General features: G+C 46.9%; 1 protein-coding gene across 5 annotated transcripts in view; it reads left to right on the plus strand.

The window, feature by feature from the left end:
* Window positions 1–11,556, plus strand: part of TSHZ1 (teashirt zinc finger homeobox 1) — a 79,609-nt gene extending 68,053 nt beyond the window's left edge. For 4 of the 5 annotated variants that reach the window (XM_019014235.4, XM_055368850.2, XM_055368851.1 and 1 more), the window contains exon 2: window positions 7,066–11,556. In XM_019014235.4, the coding sequence (XP_018869780.2) occupies window positions 7,066–10,259 (3,194 nt within the window). In that variant the 3' untranslated portion in view covers window positions 10,260–11,556. Of the gene's footprint in view, window positions 1–3,102; window positions 3,233–7,065 lie in introns of those variants that run through there. The other variant, XM_004059557.5, reaches the window with a different exon arrangement.
* Window positions 11,557–20,439: the final 8,883 nt, after the last annotated feature.

Raw genomic sequence — 20,439 nt, forward strand, 5'->3', positions numbered from 1 at the left:
CACCTGGGTTCTGGGTTGGAATTTCTCCTATCTCAGGCTTTGTCTCGTGACTCCTGGCCGCCTTCTCCCTGGGTCCTAAACTCTTAAAATGAAACCCTGTTGATTTTCAGTCCTTCTGAGGGATTCTGGCCCTGGGATCTGGTGCTCTCTGCCTGCTCCCCAGTTTTGGAAGGGTACGGGCCCTTGTTGGGGGCCTGTGGGGGCAGAAGAACCAGAAGACTCAGTGCACCGTGAAAGACCGGGGGTGGAGGGAGGCAGAGGCTGCTTGGAGCCTGGCCTGCTGCTGCCTGGTTGAGCCTTGGGAGGGTCCTTGGCCACTCAGCTGTGACAGGGGAGATCAGAAGCGCAGGTCCTCCAGTGCTGGCTGCTGGAGGTGGTCGTCCAGAGGTGGTGCTGTGGCTCCAGTTACTATTATTATTTGTATTATTATTGAGTCCTTGGAACTAAGCCAGGCCTCGAAGGGTCTTGGAATGATGCGAGGAAGAGGGTAAGGTGAGGCCGGCAGTCAGTCACAGATTTAATATGGAGTCTTTCATGGGACGCCCTCCTGCCCACCTCTGTCTGTGGGGCCGTTGAGTCCCTTGCACCCACTAATGTCTGTGGCTGTCCCAAAGACTGTTCCCTTCCATGGTCACAAGAGCTTCAGACAAGAGGCCACTCTGACCAGCACTTCAGCCTCAGGGCCCCTGGTCTGGGGTGGTGGGAGAATGGTGAGGATGTGCTTTATTCGAGGGGGACAGGAGAGCTGCTTGGGGTCAGGAGGGCGGGTTCGGGCTAGTGAGAAATGGTGCCCAGTGATGTGGGGTGGAAGGGAGGCCGTCCTCCCAGCTGTCTTGAAGGTTTATGCTTCCTCGCATCTCTGTAAGTTAGAGGGGAAAAGGTTAGCTAGTTAAAAAAATAGATATGATTAGCTAAAAGAACATAGTAGAATAGTAAAATAGCTGAAAAATAGAAGATCATCAGGATTCCATAAACTGGAAGAGTATATGATAAAAGTATAAATGCCAGAAGGTTCAGAGGCAAGAACAGCAGTGAGCAAACCCCATCAGCTAAGGCCTAGCATGGTGACAACTGTGTGTGGGTGAGCCGCCAGCCCTCCTGTTTGTCAGACACTGCAGCCCCTCCCATGGGAAGGCTGGATGGAGAACCCCCTGCAGTGGCTGTGGAATTGAGGAGCTGGAGCAGGAGGACGGTGGGAGGCGGCCACTGTGGTCGGGGACCTGGGGGAGCTGGGGCAGAGCAGCCCAGGACAGCCTCTCTGGCAGTGAGGGGCAGGAGCTCACTCATGTTCTCAACCCAGACACCATCTGCATCCCTGATCGTTCCAAATCCCCTTTCATTTTTAACATTAAAACACAGTAACAATTAATAAAGCCTTTCGCAACATTCCTGCCCCGGGCTGGGCCCTGCCATTCTCCATGCTCCCCAATTCCCAGGATCTGACTGCTGGCTGTGGCTGCGGCTGGTAGACGTTCCGTGAAAGTTTGCTTGTAGCGAATTCATTCCAGTAATGGTGTTCAATGGCTAGTCCATGTTGGCTGAACTGAAAATATTGAAGATTTCAAAAATACAGATATTCGTGAAGAACCACTTCATTCAATGATAAATAACTCATGTATTTATTATCTAGATAGAAAAACACTGTAACATTCTTTGAAAAGGATTTTTTCTTTGTACTGTGTATATAATTTTGTCTTCTGCTTTTTTCATTTAATGATTTTCTCCATGTCATTAAAACATACTTTCTCATGTTTGAAGGATACTGCATCCTGGGAATAAACACTAGTTCATGTAACTACTCCTTATTGTTGAAGATTTAAACCACGGCAAGTTTTATGTGTGTAAAAGGACATCTTGTATAAGGGACATCTTTGTGCAAGAAGCTTTTTCTGCATTTCATATTAACTTCTTAGGCTAACTTCAAAAAATAAAATGATTGGGCTAAAGAGCATCAATGTTTTAACATTTCTCTCCCTTTACTCTTTTTCTTTGAGATTCTCTCATTTATAACACCGTGTCTGGCACATAGTGGCTGTTCTAAATACTTAATACAGAATTACTTTTGGTCATTCATTCATTCAAAAACATTTTCTCCGTATCTTCTCTGGCATTTAGATGTTAATGAGACAAAAGAAAATAACTTGATCCCGATAGTGGCAAAGGGGAAAGACCGGGGCTGGGAGTCAGTGACTCGCTTTCAAATCATGTTTCCATCATTTGTTTCATGTGTTACTTTGGGGAAGTCGGTCAACTTCCCCAAGACTCTGTTTTCTTTCCTGTGGAATAGGTGTTTCAGTGATAACTTAGCTTAAAGGGTTGTGAGAATTAAATGAAGCAATGGGATGAAAATACTCAACCCAGAGGCGCAGGAGCCTGTGCCGTGTGAGCTGAGTGAAAGAATTCACAGCTCTATGAAGAGGACAGACAGGTAACAGCTCCAGATTCTTCCAGGAGTGGTGAATTCCGTGAGGGGGTTGAGAGGGTGGCATGAGGAGATGACCTTTGAGCCTCCCTGGAGGGATGAGGGAGGGCCCAGTAGCTCACACCAGGCAGAGAGTGGGGGAGGGCTGGCATCCAGACTGGGCACTCCCCTGCGGGGGAAGGGCTGCCTGGGACCAGATAGATAGAGCGGGCTGGGCACAGAGGGCTGGGCACAGGCGGGGCAGCAGTGAGGGTCCAGACGCCCTGCCTGGGACACGCAGCTTCAGCAAAGGCTTGCACTCAGGGTTGTCGGGAGCACAGCGTCTGCTGGAAGGGAGGACGTCACGGACCAGGAGTGGAGCGAGGTCATCCGGGGACATTGGAAGGCTCTGGCCACAGCTGGTCATCAGTGCGGGGCCGGTTTGGATGTGGGGCCTGAGGACCAGGAGGCTTTGAGGATGGCGCTGCTTTTCTGCCTCGGATACTCTCGTTTGGGGTTATTCGGTAACGTCCGAATCTGGAGATTCAGAAGGAGGAGAAAGTGTGCTGTTGTTTTGAGGAGGGGGGTGCTGGAGAGGGCGGTGGGGTGTCATTTTGTTTGCACACAACGTAGGTGTGATGTGGAGCACCCGTGTCACATTGGATCTGTGTCAGAACGGTGGGGCTCCCTCCACGGGCCCTACATGGGGCCAGGCCCTGAAAGCACCATGGGGGCAGCATGACAGGCGTCCTCCCTGATGGGCCTGTGTCTGGCAGGTGTGCAGGGGTGCTCATGGCTGTGGTCGGCACAGGCACTGGGGTTGTGGAGAAGGTGAGATTGGCCGGAGAGAGGCTGCAGTAAGAACGGGCAAGAGCAGGAGGCAGACCTGGGGATGCGGCAGCTCAGAACAGGGAGGGGGTAGCGGGCACCGAGGGTCTGGAGACGAGGGAGAGGGCCACATGCTGCTCATGGGTGCAACCAGGTGGGGAGTGAGAAGTTGCCTCCAGACGGCATCTGGAAGGGGGGCATGCTAGGTGCGGGTAGGGAGAGCCCGAACCTGTGGGGGCCCAGCCTTCACCCTGGTCCACACGGGGCTCCCTGCCTTCCAAAAGCGTCCCTCGCCTACCCGGTCACAGGCTGCCTGATCACCCTGCTTTGCTTCTTCCCTGGGACATGAGTCCCCGTCCCTAGGGCAGGGACTTTATGGGCCCCCTCCTTCCACGTCCGCACTCCCTGGAGTCCACACAGGGCCGTGGACATCTGCGCAAGGAAATGGCTTGCTGGGAAGATGTTGCTGGGAAGATGACTTCTTAGGAGGGCCTTCTCGTTCTGTGGATCTGTGAGGTCCAATCTGTTCTGACACACATTGGCGATGAGATACATTGTAGCTCAGCCTAGGAACTTCCCGGGTGTAGAATGGACTGTCTTGGAGCGTGGTCTGGACAACGCTCTGCGCCTGCTGTGAGCATGAGGGTGCAGCATGGTGTGGGAAGAGGCCATCACCATGTGAGATGCCGGGCCAGGCCCTGAGACGCAGCCCTGACTCCGGACCCTCATCCTTTGTGGGCACCCGCTCCAAGCAAGGGGATGAGGATTGGTCAGTGTTGAACACACCTAGAGGCATGAGAGCAAGTTTCCCATTTCTGTGTTTTCAGTGTTGAGAGGAAAGCCTGCCAAGGACGGAATTGTGTCCCCGTCATTCATATGTGGAAGGCCTGACTCCCATTGTGGCTGTATTTGGAGAAGGGGCCTTTAGGAAGTAATTAACATTAAATGGGGTCACAGGGCCGTCGTCCAACAGAGGTGGCCTTAAAAGAAGTGGAAGAGCTCTCTCTTTCCACCTGCTGGAAGGAAGAGCCATTCAGGGAGAGAGCTGCCATCCTCAAGCCAGGGAGAGGCCTCACCAGAAACCAAACCCTGCCAGACCTTAACCTGGGACTTCCAGTCTCCAGGACTGGGAGAAAGGAAGTTCTGTTGGTCAAGCCATATCCGCATACGGTGTGTGGATATGGTAGCCCAAGCTGATGAACACAAAGTCACTTATTAGCACATACAGGTTGGCCGCCTGCTATTGGGTGGGCCATGGGAGGGCTGGTTTAGCCTGTGCAGCAGCCTTCAGGCACCTGTGGCCGGGAGCAGAGGCACACAGAGCAGTGGGCCAGCAGTGATGGGCTCCCCGAACTGAGCAGATCCAAGTCAAGCTAAACATTTCCTTTGCATTAGTGGCCATGAAACTCCCTTTCACAAAGATGGGTTGACGAAAGCCGTGAGGCCCTTTCCTATAGTCGATCCTGATAGAAGGGCCTCCCGCACACAGTGGGAGGGACCTGGGGCCAAGGCCAGCACATGCTCAGGCCTGCCAACATCTTAAACCTGGGCCTTCTGCCTCCCCCGGGCGTTGCCCTGCCCAGCACATCCTGCAGCCTTCAGAGTCACCCTCTGAATCCACAGAGGAGCTGCACCTTGTAGCCCAAGCCAACATGGCCCAGGCCAGGCTGGTTCAAAGGTGATGAGTCTGACCAGTGGTTCTTAAAGTGGGGTCCCTGGGTCCTAGCAGTGAACCCTCAGAACTGGGCCATCCTAAACCTTTAATAATTATGGGCTAATGACAATGTGCCTGAACTTGGCAATTATCTTTTAATTTTATGAGCGTCATATTTTACAGGAGAGTCATAGAATCATCTAGAACATTCCCCACATGTTGATGCCTGTAGTTGAGGCCTGGGGTCTTACATGATTGGTTATTTTCCACACTCACAGTACAGTGTGAACAGGCTTGTGATTCCTGGCTTTGCTGCTTTTCCACATGCCATGAAATGCGTGAACACAGGCGCACAGATTGTCGTGTGCAGAAAAGGGCAGTGCGTGCAAGCACTCGGCATGGCCTGAACTAGAAGACTCTGCACATGACCGATTCAGTCATCTCTCATTGTGTGTGTGTGTGTGCGTGTGCTTGTGTGTACACGTGTGATTGTGCGTGTGCCTGTGAGTGCTGGCTGCTGCTAGAATCTGAAGCCCTGCGTTTGCGGGTTTTGGGGCTCTCACACTGCTCCCTGCTGCCCCTGGCATCCTCCCTTTGGGCGGCCAAGATGTTTTCTGTCCCTCCCAGCAGTCCTCCCTGAAAACGTCTGTGCTCCTTGTCGTGTTCCCTCAGGCCCTGGCTCTGATGATGTCATCATGAATGATGATATTTAATGAGACACCCCTCTCAGGTCAGATGAATGCATTTTAATAGGGATTTTCTGCAAAATATCTGAACCCCAAATACCCCAAGTTGTTGATGGAACTGTAGTCCAGCTAGTTGTTCCCTCGAGACGGGAAAAGTAAGTAAAAGTGCCCTGGTCAAAGAAGCTGAGGCAGTGTTCCTTGCAGTAGTCTCCCCTTGGGAGTTAGGAAGGTATGTTGCATAGTGAAGGATCTAACATGTCCTGCAGTCACAAGTCCAGGTTTCATCTCAGTTTCTGTGCCCTCCAGCCTCATCCATGGGACAACTTCCATATCCCGGAGGCCCCTCTGGGAAACGCTGCCTTCAGCCCATGAAGTCGCTCCGCTGTGCAGTCGTGGGCCTGTAGAAGGCGGTTGGAGCGTGGACCATTGGGCTTTTGTAATTAAACAGCTTTTATTGTGATAAAATATTTATAACATATAAGTGACCATTTTAACCATTTTGAGTGCACAGTTTCATGGCATTAAGAACGTTCATATTGATGTGCAGCCATCACCACCCTCCATCTCCAGAACTTTCTCATCTTCCCAGATGGAAACTCTGTCCCCATCCCCTCCTTCTCCTGGCACCCGCCACCACTCTGCTTTCTTTTTCTATGAATGTGACAACTCTAGGGCCCTCACGTGAGGTGAGCCATGCAGTATGTGTCCTCTTCTTTCTGGCTGCCTTCACCGAGCACTATGCCCTCGAGGTGCATCCGCGCTGCAGTGCATGTCAGAACTCCCTTTCCAAGCCTGAGTGTGGACGGGCCACACCGCGTTCATCCCTCCAACCGTCAGTGGACCTTTCGGTGCCTTCCAGCTTTTGGCTGCAGTCAATGAGGCTGCTCTGGGCCTTGGTGAACAACCGTGGCTTTTGCCGTCTGGCAGCCCCATGCGGGTGGTGCTTTGTTCTGCCAGGCAGGAGACTGGCGGTGCCATGTTGGTGCTTTTGGTGAAGACCAGAGTGTTTTCATTGCTTGCCATTGAGGAGTGTTTTTATTTATGGAAACGATATATTGTCTGTGAATATCCTGCTCTAAAAATTGATAACCAGGTCCTGCCCGATGGGTGTTTACAAATATTTGCCATATGGAAGTCATGAGGGGACTCCTGGGTCACTTACAGAGGGAACAGCCTACAGGAGGGGTACTTGGCAGGTGGTGGCTGGAGTCCCAAGTTCCTGCCCTTCCCACCAGGCTGCAAGGGTCAAACTGACATCTTTGGGACGAGCACAGGACATCATCCTCCAGTTCAGTCCCGTTTGCTAAAGACACACAGGAGGGGACAGCACCTTTTGAAACCTAACTCCTGCAAAGGGGTAGATATGTAAACTTGGGGTAGCCTTGTGTCCTGGGAGCTAGGCTGACAAATATCTTTTTAAAGATCATCTAACTGCTGGGGAGGCTGTGTCCTTGAAGATGATTTACTTCTAACTGGGTTTCATTTTTCTCTCCTAGCTTATGTTCCTGAGGAAGAATTGAAGGCAGCAGAAATAGATGAAGAGCACGTGGAGGATGACGGGCTGTCTTTGGACATTCAGGAAAGTGAGTACATGTGCAATGAAGAGACGGAGATCAAAGAGGCGCAGAGCTACCAGAACTCCCCAGTCAGCTCTGCGACTAACCAGGACGCTGGCTACGGGTCGCCCTTCAGCGAGAGCAGCGACCAGCTAGCCCATTTCAAAGGCTCTTCCTCTCGAGAAGAGAAGGAGGATCCGCAGTGTCCCGACAGCGTCTCGTACCCCCAGGACAGCCTGGCACAGATCAAAGCTGTGTATGCAAACTTGTTCTCCGAGTCCTGCTGGTCCAGCTTAGCTCTGGATTTAAAGAAGTCGGGTTCCACCACCAGCACCAACGATGCCAGCCAGAAGGAGAGCTCCGCCCCCACCCCCACACCCCCCACCTGCCCCGTCAGCACCACTGGCCCCACCACGAGCACGCCCAGCACCAGCTGCAGCTCCAGCACCAGCCACAGCAGTACCACCAGTACCAGCAGCAGCTCCGGGTACGACTGGCACCAGGCTGCACTGGCCAAGACGCTGCAGCAGACGTCCTCGTACGGGCTGCTTCCTGAGCCCAGCCTGTTCAGCACCGTGCAGCTCTACCGCCAGAACAACAAGCTCTACGGCTCCGTCTTCACGGGCGCCAGCAAGTTCCGGTGCAAAGACTGCAGTGCTGCGTACGACACGCTGGTGGAACTGACGGTGCACATGAACGAGACAGGCCACTACCGCGACGACAACAGGGACAAGGACTCCGAGAAGACCAAGAGGTGGTCCAAGCCCAGGAAGCGCTCCCTGATGGAGATGGAGGGGAAGGAGGACGCCCAGAAGGTGCTGAAGTGCATGTACTGTGGACACTCTTTTGAGTCCTTGCAGGACCTCAGCGTCCACATGATCAAAACCAAGCATTACCAGAAAGTGCCTCTGAAGGAGCCAGTGCCAGCCATCACCAAACTGGTCCCCTCCACCAAAAAGCGGGCGCTTCAGGACCTGGCGCCCCCCTGCTCCCCTGAGCCAGCAGGAATGGCCGCAGAGGTGGCCCTGAGTGAGTCAGCCAAGGATCAGAAAACAGCGAACCCGTACGTCACGCCCAATAACCGCTACGGCTACCAGAATGGCGCCAGCTACACCTGGCAGTTTGAGGCCCGCAAGGCGCAGATCCTCAAGTGCATGGAGTGTGGCAGCTCCCACGACACGCTGCAGCAGCTCACCGCCCACATGATGGTCACCGGGCACTTCCTGAAAGTGACCACCTCGGCTTCTAAGAAGGGCAAGCAGTTGGTGCTGGACCCTGTGGTGGAAGAGAAGATCCAGTCCATCCCACTACCGCCCACCACCCACACGCGGCTGCCGGCCTCCAGCATCAAAAAGCAGCCCGACTCTCCCGCGGGGTCCACGACTTCTGAAGAAAAGAAAGAGCTGGAGAAGGAGAAGCCGCCCGTGGCTGGCGATGCGGAGAAGATCAAGGAGGAGAGTGAGGACAGCTTGGAGAAATTTGAGCCCAGCACCCTGTACCCGTACCTGCGTGAGGAGGACCTGGACGACAGCCCCAAGGGAGGGCTGGACATTCTCAAGTCCCTGGAGAATACCGTCTCCACGGCCATTAGCAAAGCCCAGAATGGTGCGCCCTCATGGGGTGGCTACCCAAGCATCCACGCAGCCTACCAGCTCCCGGGCACCGTGAAGCCACTGCCGGCGGCCATGCAGAGCGTGCAGGTGCAGCCGTCCTATGCTGGCAGCGTGAAGTCGCTGTCTTCCGCCGAGCACAATGCCCTCCTGCACTCCCCAGGGAGCCTCACGCCCCCACCGCACAAGAGCAACGTGTCTGCCATGGAGGAGCTGGTGGAGAAGGTCACGGGCAAGGTCAACATCAAGAAGGAGGAGAGACCCCCTGAGAAGGAGAAGAGCTCCCCGGCCAAGGCTGCGTCCCCCATAGCAAAAGAGAATAAAGATTTCCCTAAAATGGAGGAAGTCAGCGGCAAACCACAGAAGAAGGGCCCTGAGGCCGAGACCGGGAAGGCCAAAAAGGAGGGACCGCTGGACGTTCACACCCCAAATGGCACAGAGCCTCTGAAAGCAAAGGTCACCAACGGCTGTAACAGCCTGGGGATCATCACGGACCACTCACCGGAGCCTTCCTTCATCAACCCGCTGAGCGCTTTGCAGTCCATCATGAACACCCACCTGGGCAAGGTGTCCAAGCCCGTGAGTCCCTCGCTGGACCCACTGGCGATGCTGTACAAGATCAGCAACAGCATGCTGGACAAGCCGGTGTACCCCGCCACCCCTGTGAAGCAGGCCGATGCCATCGACCGCTACTACTACGAAAACAGCGACCAGCCCATTGACTTAACCAAGTCCAAGAACAAGCCGCTGGTGTCCAGCGTGGCTGATTCGGTGGCATCACCTCTGCGGGAGAGCGCACTCATGGACATCTCCGACATGGTGAAAAACCTCACAGGCCGCCTGACGCCCAAGTCCTCCACGCCCTCCACAGTTTCGGAGAAGTCCGATGCTGATGGCAGCAGCTTTGAGGAGGCGTTGGACGAGCTGTCACCGGTCCACAAGAGGAAGGGCCGGCAGTCCAACTGGAACCCGCAGCACCTGCTCATCCTGCAGGCCCAGTTCGCCTCGAGCTTGCGGGAGACCACAGAGGGCAAGTACATCATGTCGGACCTGGGCCCGCAGGAGAGGGTGCACATCTCGAAGTTTACCGGGCTCTCCATGACCACCATCAGCCACTGGCTGGCCAATGTGAAGTACCAGTTGAGGAGGACAGGGGGAACGAAATTTCTAAAGAACCTGGACACAGGGCATCCTGTTTTCTTTTGCAACGATTGTGCCTCTCAGTTCAGAACTGCTTCTACATACATAAGTCATTTGGAGACGCACTTGGGCTTCAGCCTGAAGGATCTCTCCAAGCTGCCACTCAATCAGATTCAAGAACAGCAGAATGTTTCGAAAGTCCTCACCAACAAAACTCTGGGCCCACTGGGGGCCACCGAGGAAGACTTGGGCTCCACATTCCAATGTAAGCTCTGCAACCGGACTTTTGCGAGCAAGCACGCAGTCAAACTGCACCTTAGTAAGACCCACGGCAAGTCTCCCGAGGACCACCTGATCTATGTGACTGAGTTGGAGAAACAGTAGCGTCCAGGTATGCAAGAGACCGCGGAACATTGCACTAAACGTCGTCGAGCTGCACTAGGCCTGGCCTGAGCCTCTGAAATCAGTCTTTCCTTTGTTGCTGGCCCGCCTCTCTGGACCTTGGTTTTCTTACACATATTTTGTATATTTATATGCTCTCTGTCCGATCTGTGCATGTTATTTTTCTTTTTCCGTGAGTCAAAGTCTGACCTTTTATTTTCAACATCTGTTCTTGATGTTAAGCTATCTTTTGTAGGAAATAGTGGGGCACACTACTCAGAGACATTATTTAGCAGTAAAGAAAGACACAAATAACAATGATAAAAAGGCATCCTAAAATGATGAAGTTGCCATGACAATAAAGGTCATAGAACCTGGTAGTGTCAAATTTAACCCTTTGAGGACTGTAATTGCATTTCTGTGCCTTTCACTTGAAAAAAAAAAGAAAAAAAGGCTTAAAGGCATTTCATTCAGATCAAAAGCTGTGTCAGACACAAACCTTATTTAATAATTAAAAAATGAGCTTTCATATGCAGAACTGGTTTGTGAGGAAACATGCATGCAGCTGTGGGAAGATAGAAAGCTGTCTAGGACTCACGGGGTTCGGAAGCCACACCTCTACATGTCTAAAACAAAAAACAACAACAACAGATACCCCCCTCGCCACTATGCCCAAACCCTCTGGATGCTGAAAAATGCCACTTTCGGCAAAAAAAAGTATGCAAGCTATTATTTAAAAATGTGTAAAAATGCTATTTCTTTTTTCCTGTAAAATATTGCAGTTTATAGTTATTTACAAATGTAAGCTTTGGTACAAGCTGACCTTTCTATAGCGTGCTGCATTGGTAAATGAAAAAAAATGGGGCAAACGTTGGAGTCCTTTCCTTGTAAATTGCCAGCATCAGCTTAAAAACTCCTGTATGTTACATATCGTACCGTTTTAATCTCTTCAACTTTCTTTGTACCTTCTGGCTGTATGCTTTCTCTTTTAACTTTTTATATTGTCATTTTATATTAAATTTCTGTGTATATAATGTAAAACCACAATTTTTGAATAAAATTTAGTTCCTGCAGCTTGATTTAAATAGAGGACTTTTACTGGCACCTGCATCTCTCCAGATGCATGTACTCAGAGGGACTGTCAGACAAAAATAAATACATAAAAACAAAGCAAGCAATGCACTATTAATTATACATTTTGATGTTCTATCATTAATATTGTACAGTACATTTTGGTTCACACAATTAAATCCACTGTTTTCTCAGATGTAAAATAAACCCACATGCAGTTCTTGATTTACACGGATTGTCATGTCGTCATTATTTTGCCTTTGAGATGTTATTTCAGCAACAAGAGGTATTGCTTATGCAATCAACCAACAAAAATTCTATTCAGAATCATCATTTCATGATTTGTGTGCTGACATGTTTCATTCAAATGATAAGTATTGCGTTTTAAAAAATGATAATTAAAATTTTTAACTCCACTGGGTGCCAAGGATTGCCGAGTTTAGCCATTGAGTGATGGCTGTTTTGTACTTAGGTGGGCTGAGATGCGTCCTTCAGAGAATCCTTTGCAAAATTTAAAAATATGTATAATTAACCTGTGTGTCTATCCAGATATTTAATGATGGGAGTAGAGGGGTAGGGCTTACTCCACCAGCAAAGACCCCGAGGACCCTGGAATTAGTTCTGTGTTACTCCAAAGAGGAAAACCTGATTTCTGAGCTTTTAAAAATCTACAATTTTAAAAAGAAAACTGGCTGCTGTTGTATTCAGTGTTTGAGCTGAGGCTTCTTTCTGCAGATTAGAGCACGGCGGGCTCTACTGAGAATGTCAGGACCCTTGCCATGAAAACGCCCATCCTCCAGGGTGACCCCCATCCCTGAAAGCCCAGGACTCACTGCCCAGTCTGTATTGAGGGAAGCACTGACATTGAGGCCCCCTGGCCTCTCCCCCCAGCCCCAGAAGCACTTAATGATATGACCAGGAAAATTTACTTTTCTGCCTTTTGCTTAAATTTTCATAAAATTATATCCTGAGAAAGGTTAGAGCTTACACCGCTCTGTTCAGAAGCAGCTAAGCAATTGTGATATTTTAATTATTTCTCTCACATTGCCCCGTGACAGCAAGGATTGTTCTGTTTCCATTAATGATTTGAGGAGGAGGAGCAGGTCCAGGTGGGTCATATTTACACAGTCTTTTGTACTAACGCAGCAGAGCGCCAGGGAGGTTTGCTAAATTTTTCTGACTTTTTTCATTGGTAAATAGCTATGTCCTTTAGGAGCCTCAGCCATTTAGACATTTCAGTTCAATTACTGGGTGATTATGTACTTTGGGCTCAAGGGGTGACAGAGAAGAATAACAATTAGGCTTATGGCAGTGGTGTGGGGGCTTTGCATAATAATCCTTTGAAGTTATGTTTATTTTACCACAAACCTGCAAACATATGATTATGTGATTTCACCCTTATAGCAAGAGTGTTAGCAGCAGCAGGTGAAGTGGTACAAAGGGAGGTGAGCGCTCCCCAGAAGGGGGTCGCTGGGCCCAGTCCCAGTGTGCAGCTAAGCACTGAGTCATTTTAAAGCAGCTTGCAACTTGAGTTCCGATCACTGGGGATAGACATAGAATTGGGGTTTTCCTTTAAATTTTTTTCTTCCTAACTCACCAACTGTATTGCTACGTTGTCATTGACCCTAATTTCCCAACCAATGCATAGGAGACTAGGTTATCTTAATCATACCACTGATAGTGATAATGAACGTGGCGACCCCGACTAGTATTTGTCGAGTGCTTCCTCTGTGCCCAGGACTAATTCGAAGTACTTCCCACCTATTAACTCATTCATTCCTCACACCTGTATGCGGTGGGTTCTGTTAGTTTCATGCTCAGTTTACAGGTGAAGAGCCAGGCACAGCAGGGTTGAGGAATGGACTCAAGGCCACATGGCTTACGAACGACTAAGTGACTAAACATGGGCTTCGAGCCCAAAAAGCTGTTGCTGCAGAACCACACTCTGAACACCTCCTTACAGGCCGTGGGATCTGCCCCAGGTGGGGATCTCTGCTGTCACCCAGAGGCAGGGTGTCTCCTACGGGGTCAGGAGCTAGAGGCAAGGCTTCAGGATGGTGCTGAGTGGCCGGGGCTGCTCATCACCTCCCACTGCAGCCCTTGTGGATGGCAAAATGTAACCACCCCACAGTCTGCTGGATTTGAGAAAATAAGTTGAAAATGTTTTTATGATTCTGTAGCAACTTCAATTGAATACGGGTATACTTAATAACACAGAAACTCAATTTGTAAGGGTACAAATGGATTGACTAATCCAGGGAAGGATTGGGATACCTACAATCTGAAGATTTGCTTGACATGTTTCCCCTTCCTTCATTGATGTCCGAGGAAACGTGTCCACCCTTCGCTTCGTGTAGTTTTGTGTCTCCCAGCAAATGAACTCCACACATGGCATTGGGGCCTCTCGGCCTCCTAAGTCGGTCCCAGGGAACAGATCTTCATCTTCTGTGGTGTGGGGACAAGATGGCCCTAGGCACTTGGAGAGAGTCGGCCACCTGTCCCAGCCTGTGGGACGCTGGCAAGGAGGCCGGTGAGAGGGCAAGTGGCTTCTCAGTCCAGCAGTCTGGTTTGGCTTGGTGGTCGTCGTGCACCTGCAGGCGTCACCCTGATTTGCACTCATGTTTGCAGTTTGAGACTTGGAGTTAATAACTAATCATGTATTTTTTTCCTTCAAATGTAGAATTTTTTAAAGTTTGTGGTATTCCCCAAAATGTGTGTTGGGTGAGGATGTTGCTTTATAGGTAGTCAGTTTTTAAAGAGAGAGAAAACCTGTGAAATAATGACAGACAATGGTTTATGTAAGTGAAACAAACTTTTTTAGGCAGTGTATGCAAAAAGGTGATTAAAAATTCTAAGGTTTCTGATTCCACATTTCTATAGTTGACAGCCTTTGAAAAACTGTTAACTTTAAAGCATATCTAATCTACTTCCAAATGTTCAGAAACCTGTACATGCAAGTAAAGGTTTCTACTTTTTTCCGAGGGAAAATTTCTTATTTATTTTATTATAATTTATCTGAAGATAGCGGATACCATTGAAAGCTAATTATTGAATTGTTAGCTTAAAAGATACCAAAAAGTAAAACCTCTTTTGGTGACAATTTGTGCTTTTTACATAACTTTTATTCTTATGACAAAAGTGATACATAGTCATTGTAGAAAACTTGGAAAATAACCACGAAGTTAATAAAAAGTATTGTTTTCATCTAGAGAAAAATCACTGTTACTATTTTAGTGCTAACATCTTTTTTCCATATTTCTACAAACTAGAGATCATGTTCAACATACTTTTTGTACCTTGCTTCTTCTTTACCTGACAGTAGATAATGTCTGTTTTCTCATTTCATTACATATGGAGGATTTTTAAATCTTATTGAGCTGTACTGTAATTTATTTAATCAATTCCTTATTACAATTTTAAAAGCAACATTTAGCTTTTTCAAGTTTTCTCAGGTAGAAATATTGAGTACAAAAAATTCTACTCAATAGTATTGTGAATATTTTTGATTATTTCCTTACAACAAATACCTAAAATTGAAGTTGCTGCGTCATAATGTGATTTGATGCACACAGCCGAATTACCCACAGGAAGACTTGTACTGGTTTACACACTTATTTGCGTGAGAATGACTTTCTACACACCTTTGCCCTGTGAATACAAGGGTTTGATGTTTTTAAGTTTTTGGCCATTTTCACTAATTAACCAATTTAATCTTGATGTTTTCATGTATAATATTTTTTAATGTTGATTGTTCATTTATGTTATTTAAAAAAGAATCATTCGAGGACATGTATGATTTTTGGAGTACTTTTACATTAATTATGATTTTATTTATTTATTTATTTTAAATCAGGGTCTTACTCTGTTGCCCAGGCTGGAGTGCAGTGACATGATCTGGGCTCACTGCAGCCTTGACCTCACTGACTCAAGCAATCCTCCCACCTCAGCCTCCCAAGTATCTGGGACCACAGTTACACACCACCATGCCTGGCTAATTTTTGTATTTTTTTTTTAGAGATGAGGTTTCACCCTGTTGCCCAGGCTGGTCTCAAACTCCTGAGCTCAAGTGATCCGTCCGCCACGGCCTCCCAAATTGTTGGGAGTACAGGCGTGAGTCAGCCTGCCCGGACTTCATGATTCATTTAAACTCAAGTGGCCACAGACAACACAACAGCAAAGAGGAGAGAAAGAACTGAACTAAGAAACTGGCTCCTCTGTGGATGTGGAGAAAGAACTGGACTGAGACCCTGCTGCTCCTCTGTGGATGCGGGACTGGAACAGGGTAGTTATTTTCCAGGTCTGTTCCCCCTTGTTCGTCCACAAAGCTATGTCTCATTAAAGGGTCCCCAGTGACTTCAAGTGAATAATGTACTTTTGTACTCTCTTCAGATTTCCCAACTTGCTCACAGGGAGAGGAGTTTCCAATTTTATGAGTTCTGTTGCTGATTTGCAATTAGTATTGATTAGCAAAACAAAAATAATCTCAAAAGAGTGGTCACCACCCTAGTAGGATGAGATTTGATCACTTAGAGTAACTCCATAAAATAAAAACACTTGGATTAGACCTAGAAGTCAAGAGGGAGGGACTACTTTTAAATCTGTATCAGAATATCTCCCATAGGTGAGTTTGTTCCAGAGCTGAAATTCAAGGGCCCTGCTAAGCCCCTGATATCTTTGACCCAGATTCTTGATAGCCACACGCAGAGGCCAACAAGCAAAGGGTGAGGACGATGAGGAAGCATGTTAGCTTGAATAAGACCAGGATGCGCTGAAGAGTACGTGGGATTTATTTTCTTTCTTAAACATCAATAGTGTTTCACCAAAAGTGTTTAGAAAACCTGTAACTAGTCAGTCATTATTTTTCTTACATCACCCAAAAATATTTACAATTTGATCTGACTGGTATAAAGTCTGTCTTATGATGTGTAGAGTGTATTTTTACTTTGAACAGAGAGTAGAAACAGTGGGCCCACATATTTGATCATATTTTGTTGAAATACTTCAGATATGGCGCACATCATATTTAAATAGTAGCTAAAAATGTAGTTTTCTGGTTAGAATGCAGTGCTTAAAGATGAATTTAAAAGGAAGTCTTTAAGGCTGAAGCATTCTGAACAAAGCTGAACTTGCAGGGATATTTTTCCTTGAAAGCTTTTTTGACCAAAAGTACATTAGTGGCAAGGAACTGGGGACAGATACATTGGGAACACCAGTTTCTAAAGTATGTAAATAATAAGGAAAAGCCCATTTTGTATAACTGTAACCGTTAGCCAAATTGATCCAATCAATTCATACACAACTGGGTTTCCTATGGGCTGTTACAAAACCCCAACTGGTCTTAAGACTAAAACATTTTTCTCCTTTCAGTAAATGTTTCTTCTTTAGATACATTTTAATGTATTTATGCATGTTTTCGAGTAATTTTTCCAATTTTCTCCAACAAACTAAACTAAAATTTTCCTTTTCTCATTGTAGAACAGCAGAGTATGTGGATGTGTGGTGAGCATGGTGTGATAACAAAACCAAAAAGGATGGGCATTTGGGAATAATTTATTATCATGTAGTTTAAAATTATATATTCAATCATATTTCTAAGCCATAGCTTTCATGTCATTATGACCAATTGATTAATGATTGGGCATTAATTAATTAATATTAATTAATGATTGATTAAACATACCCATTTCAACTTTTGACTCTTTTATGTCATTAAAATTTTAGAAAGCAGTATTTAGTTCTGTTTTGATTTGTTAAGTTTAAGAGACAGTAATGCCCTAAATACTTGCATTTCATTTGTAATATGTTTATTTACAAATCAGTAAAATCTATTTTCCATTTTTAAAGCAATTAATTTTCCTCCCAGATATCCCCATCCTTATTGTTTTAGAGTTGTGAAATTCACACATCATTCACTTGGATACACAAGATTCCAGGATGGGGAGCTCAATTATTGGTCTTATTTAGTGGAACCATGGGTTTTTGCATTGTTGAATGCGTAATAAATGACCACATCTCAGAATTGGGCTCTAGACATATTGATTAGGACACATTCCATTTTCCATAATTTTTTTCATCAATTAGTGGAAACTAATAGCATTAAACTCTAAAATAATCCTCAAGCAGAAATCTGATGGAAAGGGCTTTGTCCAAACTTCAGATTATGATGAAAAATATTTTTTTAAATAGGGAATTTAAAACAATCTTTTGCATGGTGACTGTTTTCTTAAATGTAACATGAATATTTGTCTTTAAGTTCTGGTTAGATAGTTGGAGCCTCACACTATGTAATATCTTATTTGTTGTCACGGAAGCTTTGTAATATCACAAAATTCTCCTAAGGACGCCAGGAAAGCTGCAGAGAGGCAACACCGGTTCTTGTCACTAAAACTTTGCAGAGAAAAACAACAGATTTATGAAAAAGGAGTCACAAAGTTTCTATGTCTGGATGACCTCTCTTCTTAAAATTTCAGTTTTGATCACAGCGTTAAAGATGAATTTGGTGCTTCTTTTGGAAATGCTCCAACTAGTGTATTCCTACATTCCTGCTTCTGGTGGCTTACCTTTTTAAGACTGGAATCCCACATCAGAAATAGAAAGTCTGGGGTTTCAGAGACTGGTTTGGATATCATTCCTTGTGCCAGTGGTTTCCATGCTAATTGCATTGCTTTGACATGAATAACGGCCTTTTTTTTTTAAGTGAAATTGGCGATGCACTTGTTCCATGCACTCCTGGCAGGTAGCACCCTGACTTCTTTCACTCTCTCCACAGTGAGGTATCATCACGTCTCTTCCCAAGGCTGGATTTGTCATTTCTTAAGCCTGAACTCCTCAAAGACAAGATAAACACATTTATCCTGTAGCAATTTAGTGTTCTTATTCACCCTCCAAATGTTTTCTTCTTGAAACTCCCCACTTTACAGAACCCTTCAGGTTAGCCAAGTGCTTTAGCATTGTAGAGAAGCCAGGAGAACAGAACCATGGGAGAGCAGGTAAGAGCCTGTGCAGTCTATCTCTGTCCGTATGGCCTCACCTGTGTGTGCAGGGCAGGTGGATGGGGACAGTGTCTCCTTATGTCTCAGGATGAAGAACAGCGGGAGGAAAGCTGAGACTCGGAAGGAGAGGGGGAGGCCCTGTACAGGTTAGACAGGCTGGAGAACCATTTTGGGTGGCACTGGATTTGTGGTTTCCATTGTGATTCTCAAAGATTGCGGCCCTTCTGTCACCTGTATTAGGAATGAGGGAAGAGCAGATAGATCCACCTGCAGGAGAAATGCTCCAAGCACAGCCTCTGCCTCAGGGCTGGAGCTCTTTAGGGCTGTGCACTAGCAGTGGACATCACAGACCATGCCTCGCACGTGGACCCAACTAAAACCAAGCAGGTGGAATCAGTAAATGCGCAGGAATGAAGGTGACTGGAGGGTGGGAAGCCCAGTGACCACAATCGTAGATCGAAGATTTCGTTCATTAAGGAATAAAAAAATCACAGAAAGAGCATGGGAGTGTGGCCTTTCTAGGGTTAAAGATCCTTAAGCTGTAGAGAGAATGTATAAAAGGAATTTTCTGTCTGAAATAATTTATGGAAATGCCGTGCTCCCTTTGAAGGCTCCATGTCACCGTGTGGCACTGCGCAATGTTCTCTTTCTTCACCTGTCAGGCAAAGACCACCTCGAAGAGTCTCACTGCTGATTACTAGTTAATTGTCATTAATAAGTGACAACTGACATTATGGGGGCTTAATGCAGAGAGAACAGAAAAGAGCCACAGATATTCTAATGAGCTGACTCCTACGTGCCCTCTTTTGTTGTCGAAAATGAGGAGCTGTCGTCATTGTTCAGGAGATGGGCTTCAATTGCTCTGGAAAATATTCTCTTTTAATTTCTTTATGCATAGATAATTCCTGGTACTCTGTACTTCTCTCTCCCACCCCCTCTCCTTTGAGCATGCACACACACACACACACACACACACCACACTTCCTCACTGTCTCCTATGAGCGTGCTAAAAGCTCCCAACTTAGGAAGAATCGTAAGTTATTCCTAGACAAGGAAGTAGTGCGCTCTTCAAAGCTTGTATTTACAGAGAAGATAGAAGAGGAAGGCCGCTGAGTGTCATAGTTTTAGTTGCCTTGGATGGGAACAGAGGTGGAAAGGTTCAGCACTGAGGAACGAAGGGTGGGAGGCAGGAGAAGGGGAGGAATTGATGTAACAAGAAAAGATCCACCAGTCACAGGCGGGAAGCTGAAAGTGATGATCAAGAACATATGAACACATGTCACAGCCAATCTGCCCGAGAGAAACGTTACTCTTCCCAGCCCTCGGAGCTTTAAAACAATTACGACAACAAAAAATCCCCACAGAATATTCCAGAAGAGAAGCCAGGAATGAGGGGAAATGATTCAATAGATATTAAACTTTGAGCTGCGTCCGTTGCCATTTGCTTTTGGTAAACTTTACCCAAACAGAATTTGCATGTTAGAAATTCTCACTCATCAGGACAATTGAGCACAGACTCCGAGTTCCTTCTTGGGGTGTGTGTGTGTGTGTGTGTGTGTGTGTGTGTGTGTGTGTGTGTATGCACAGGAACAGTGCTGTATTCAAATATTAGAGTAGAAAATAAATCCAAAAACATACAGTCTCTCCCCTTTACCTGTCTACCCCCTTTCCTTGCCCAGCTCCTGGTAACCATCATTCTACTGTCTGCTTCTATGAGTCTAACTTTTTAAAAAATTCCACGTATCAGTGAGATCATGCAACACTTATCTGTCTGTGACTGGCTTAATTCACTTAGCGTAATGCCCTCTAGGTTCATCCCTGTTGTTACAAATGGCGGGATATCCTGCTTCTTGAAGGCTGAATAGTATTTCATTGTGTACATATACCACATTAAAAAATAGGTGATGGAGAGGTTGATTAGCCTGATTTGATCATTCCACAATGTATATACGTAATGAAACATCACATCGTACCCTGAAAATATACACAATTATCTGTCAGCTAAAAATAAAATGAAATTTAAGAAAGGAAAATGTATAGCAAATAGTTTCTGTGTCTGCTCAAGCCGCTTAACAGAATGCTGTGTCTGTCTGTAAGCTAAGGGCAGCTGTTAGGGTGCA

The sequence above is a fragment of the Gorilla gorilla genome, chromosome 17, assembly GCF_029281585.2.
Source record: "Gorilla gorilla gorilla isolate KB3781 chromosome 17, NHGRI_mGorGor1-v2.1_pri, whole genome shotgun sequence".
Taxonomy (NCBI): Eukaryota; Metazoa; Chordata; class Mammalia; order Primates; family Hominidae; genus Gorilla; species Gorilla gorilla.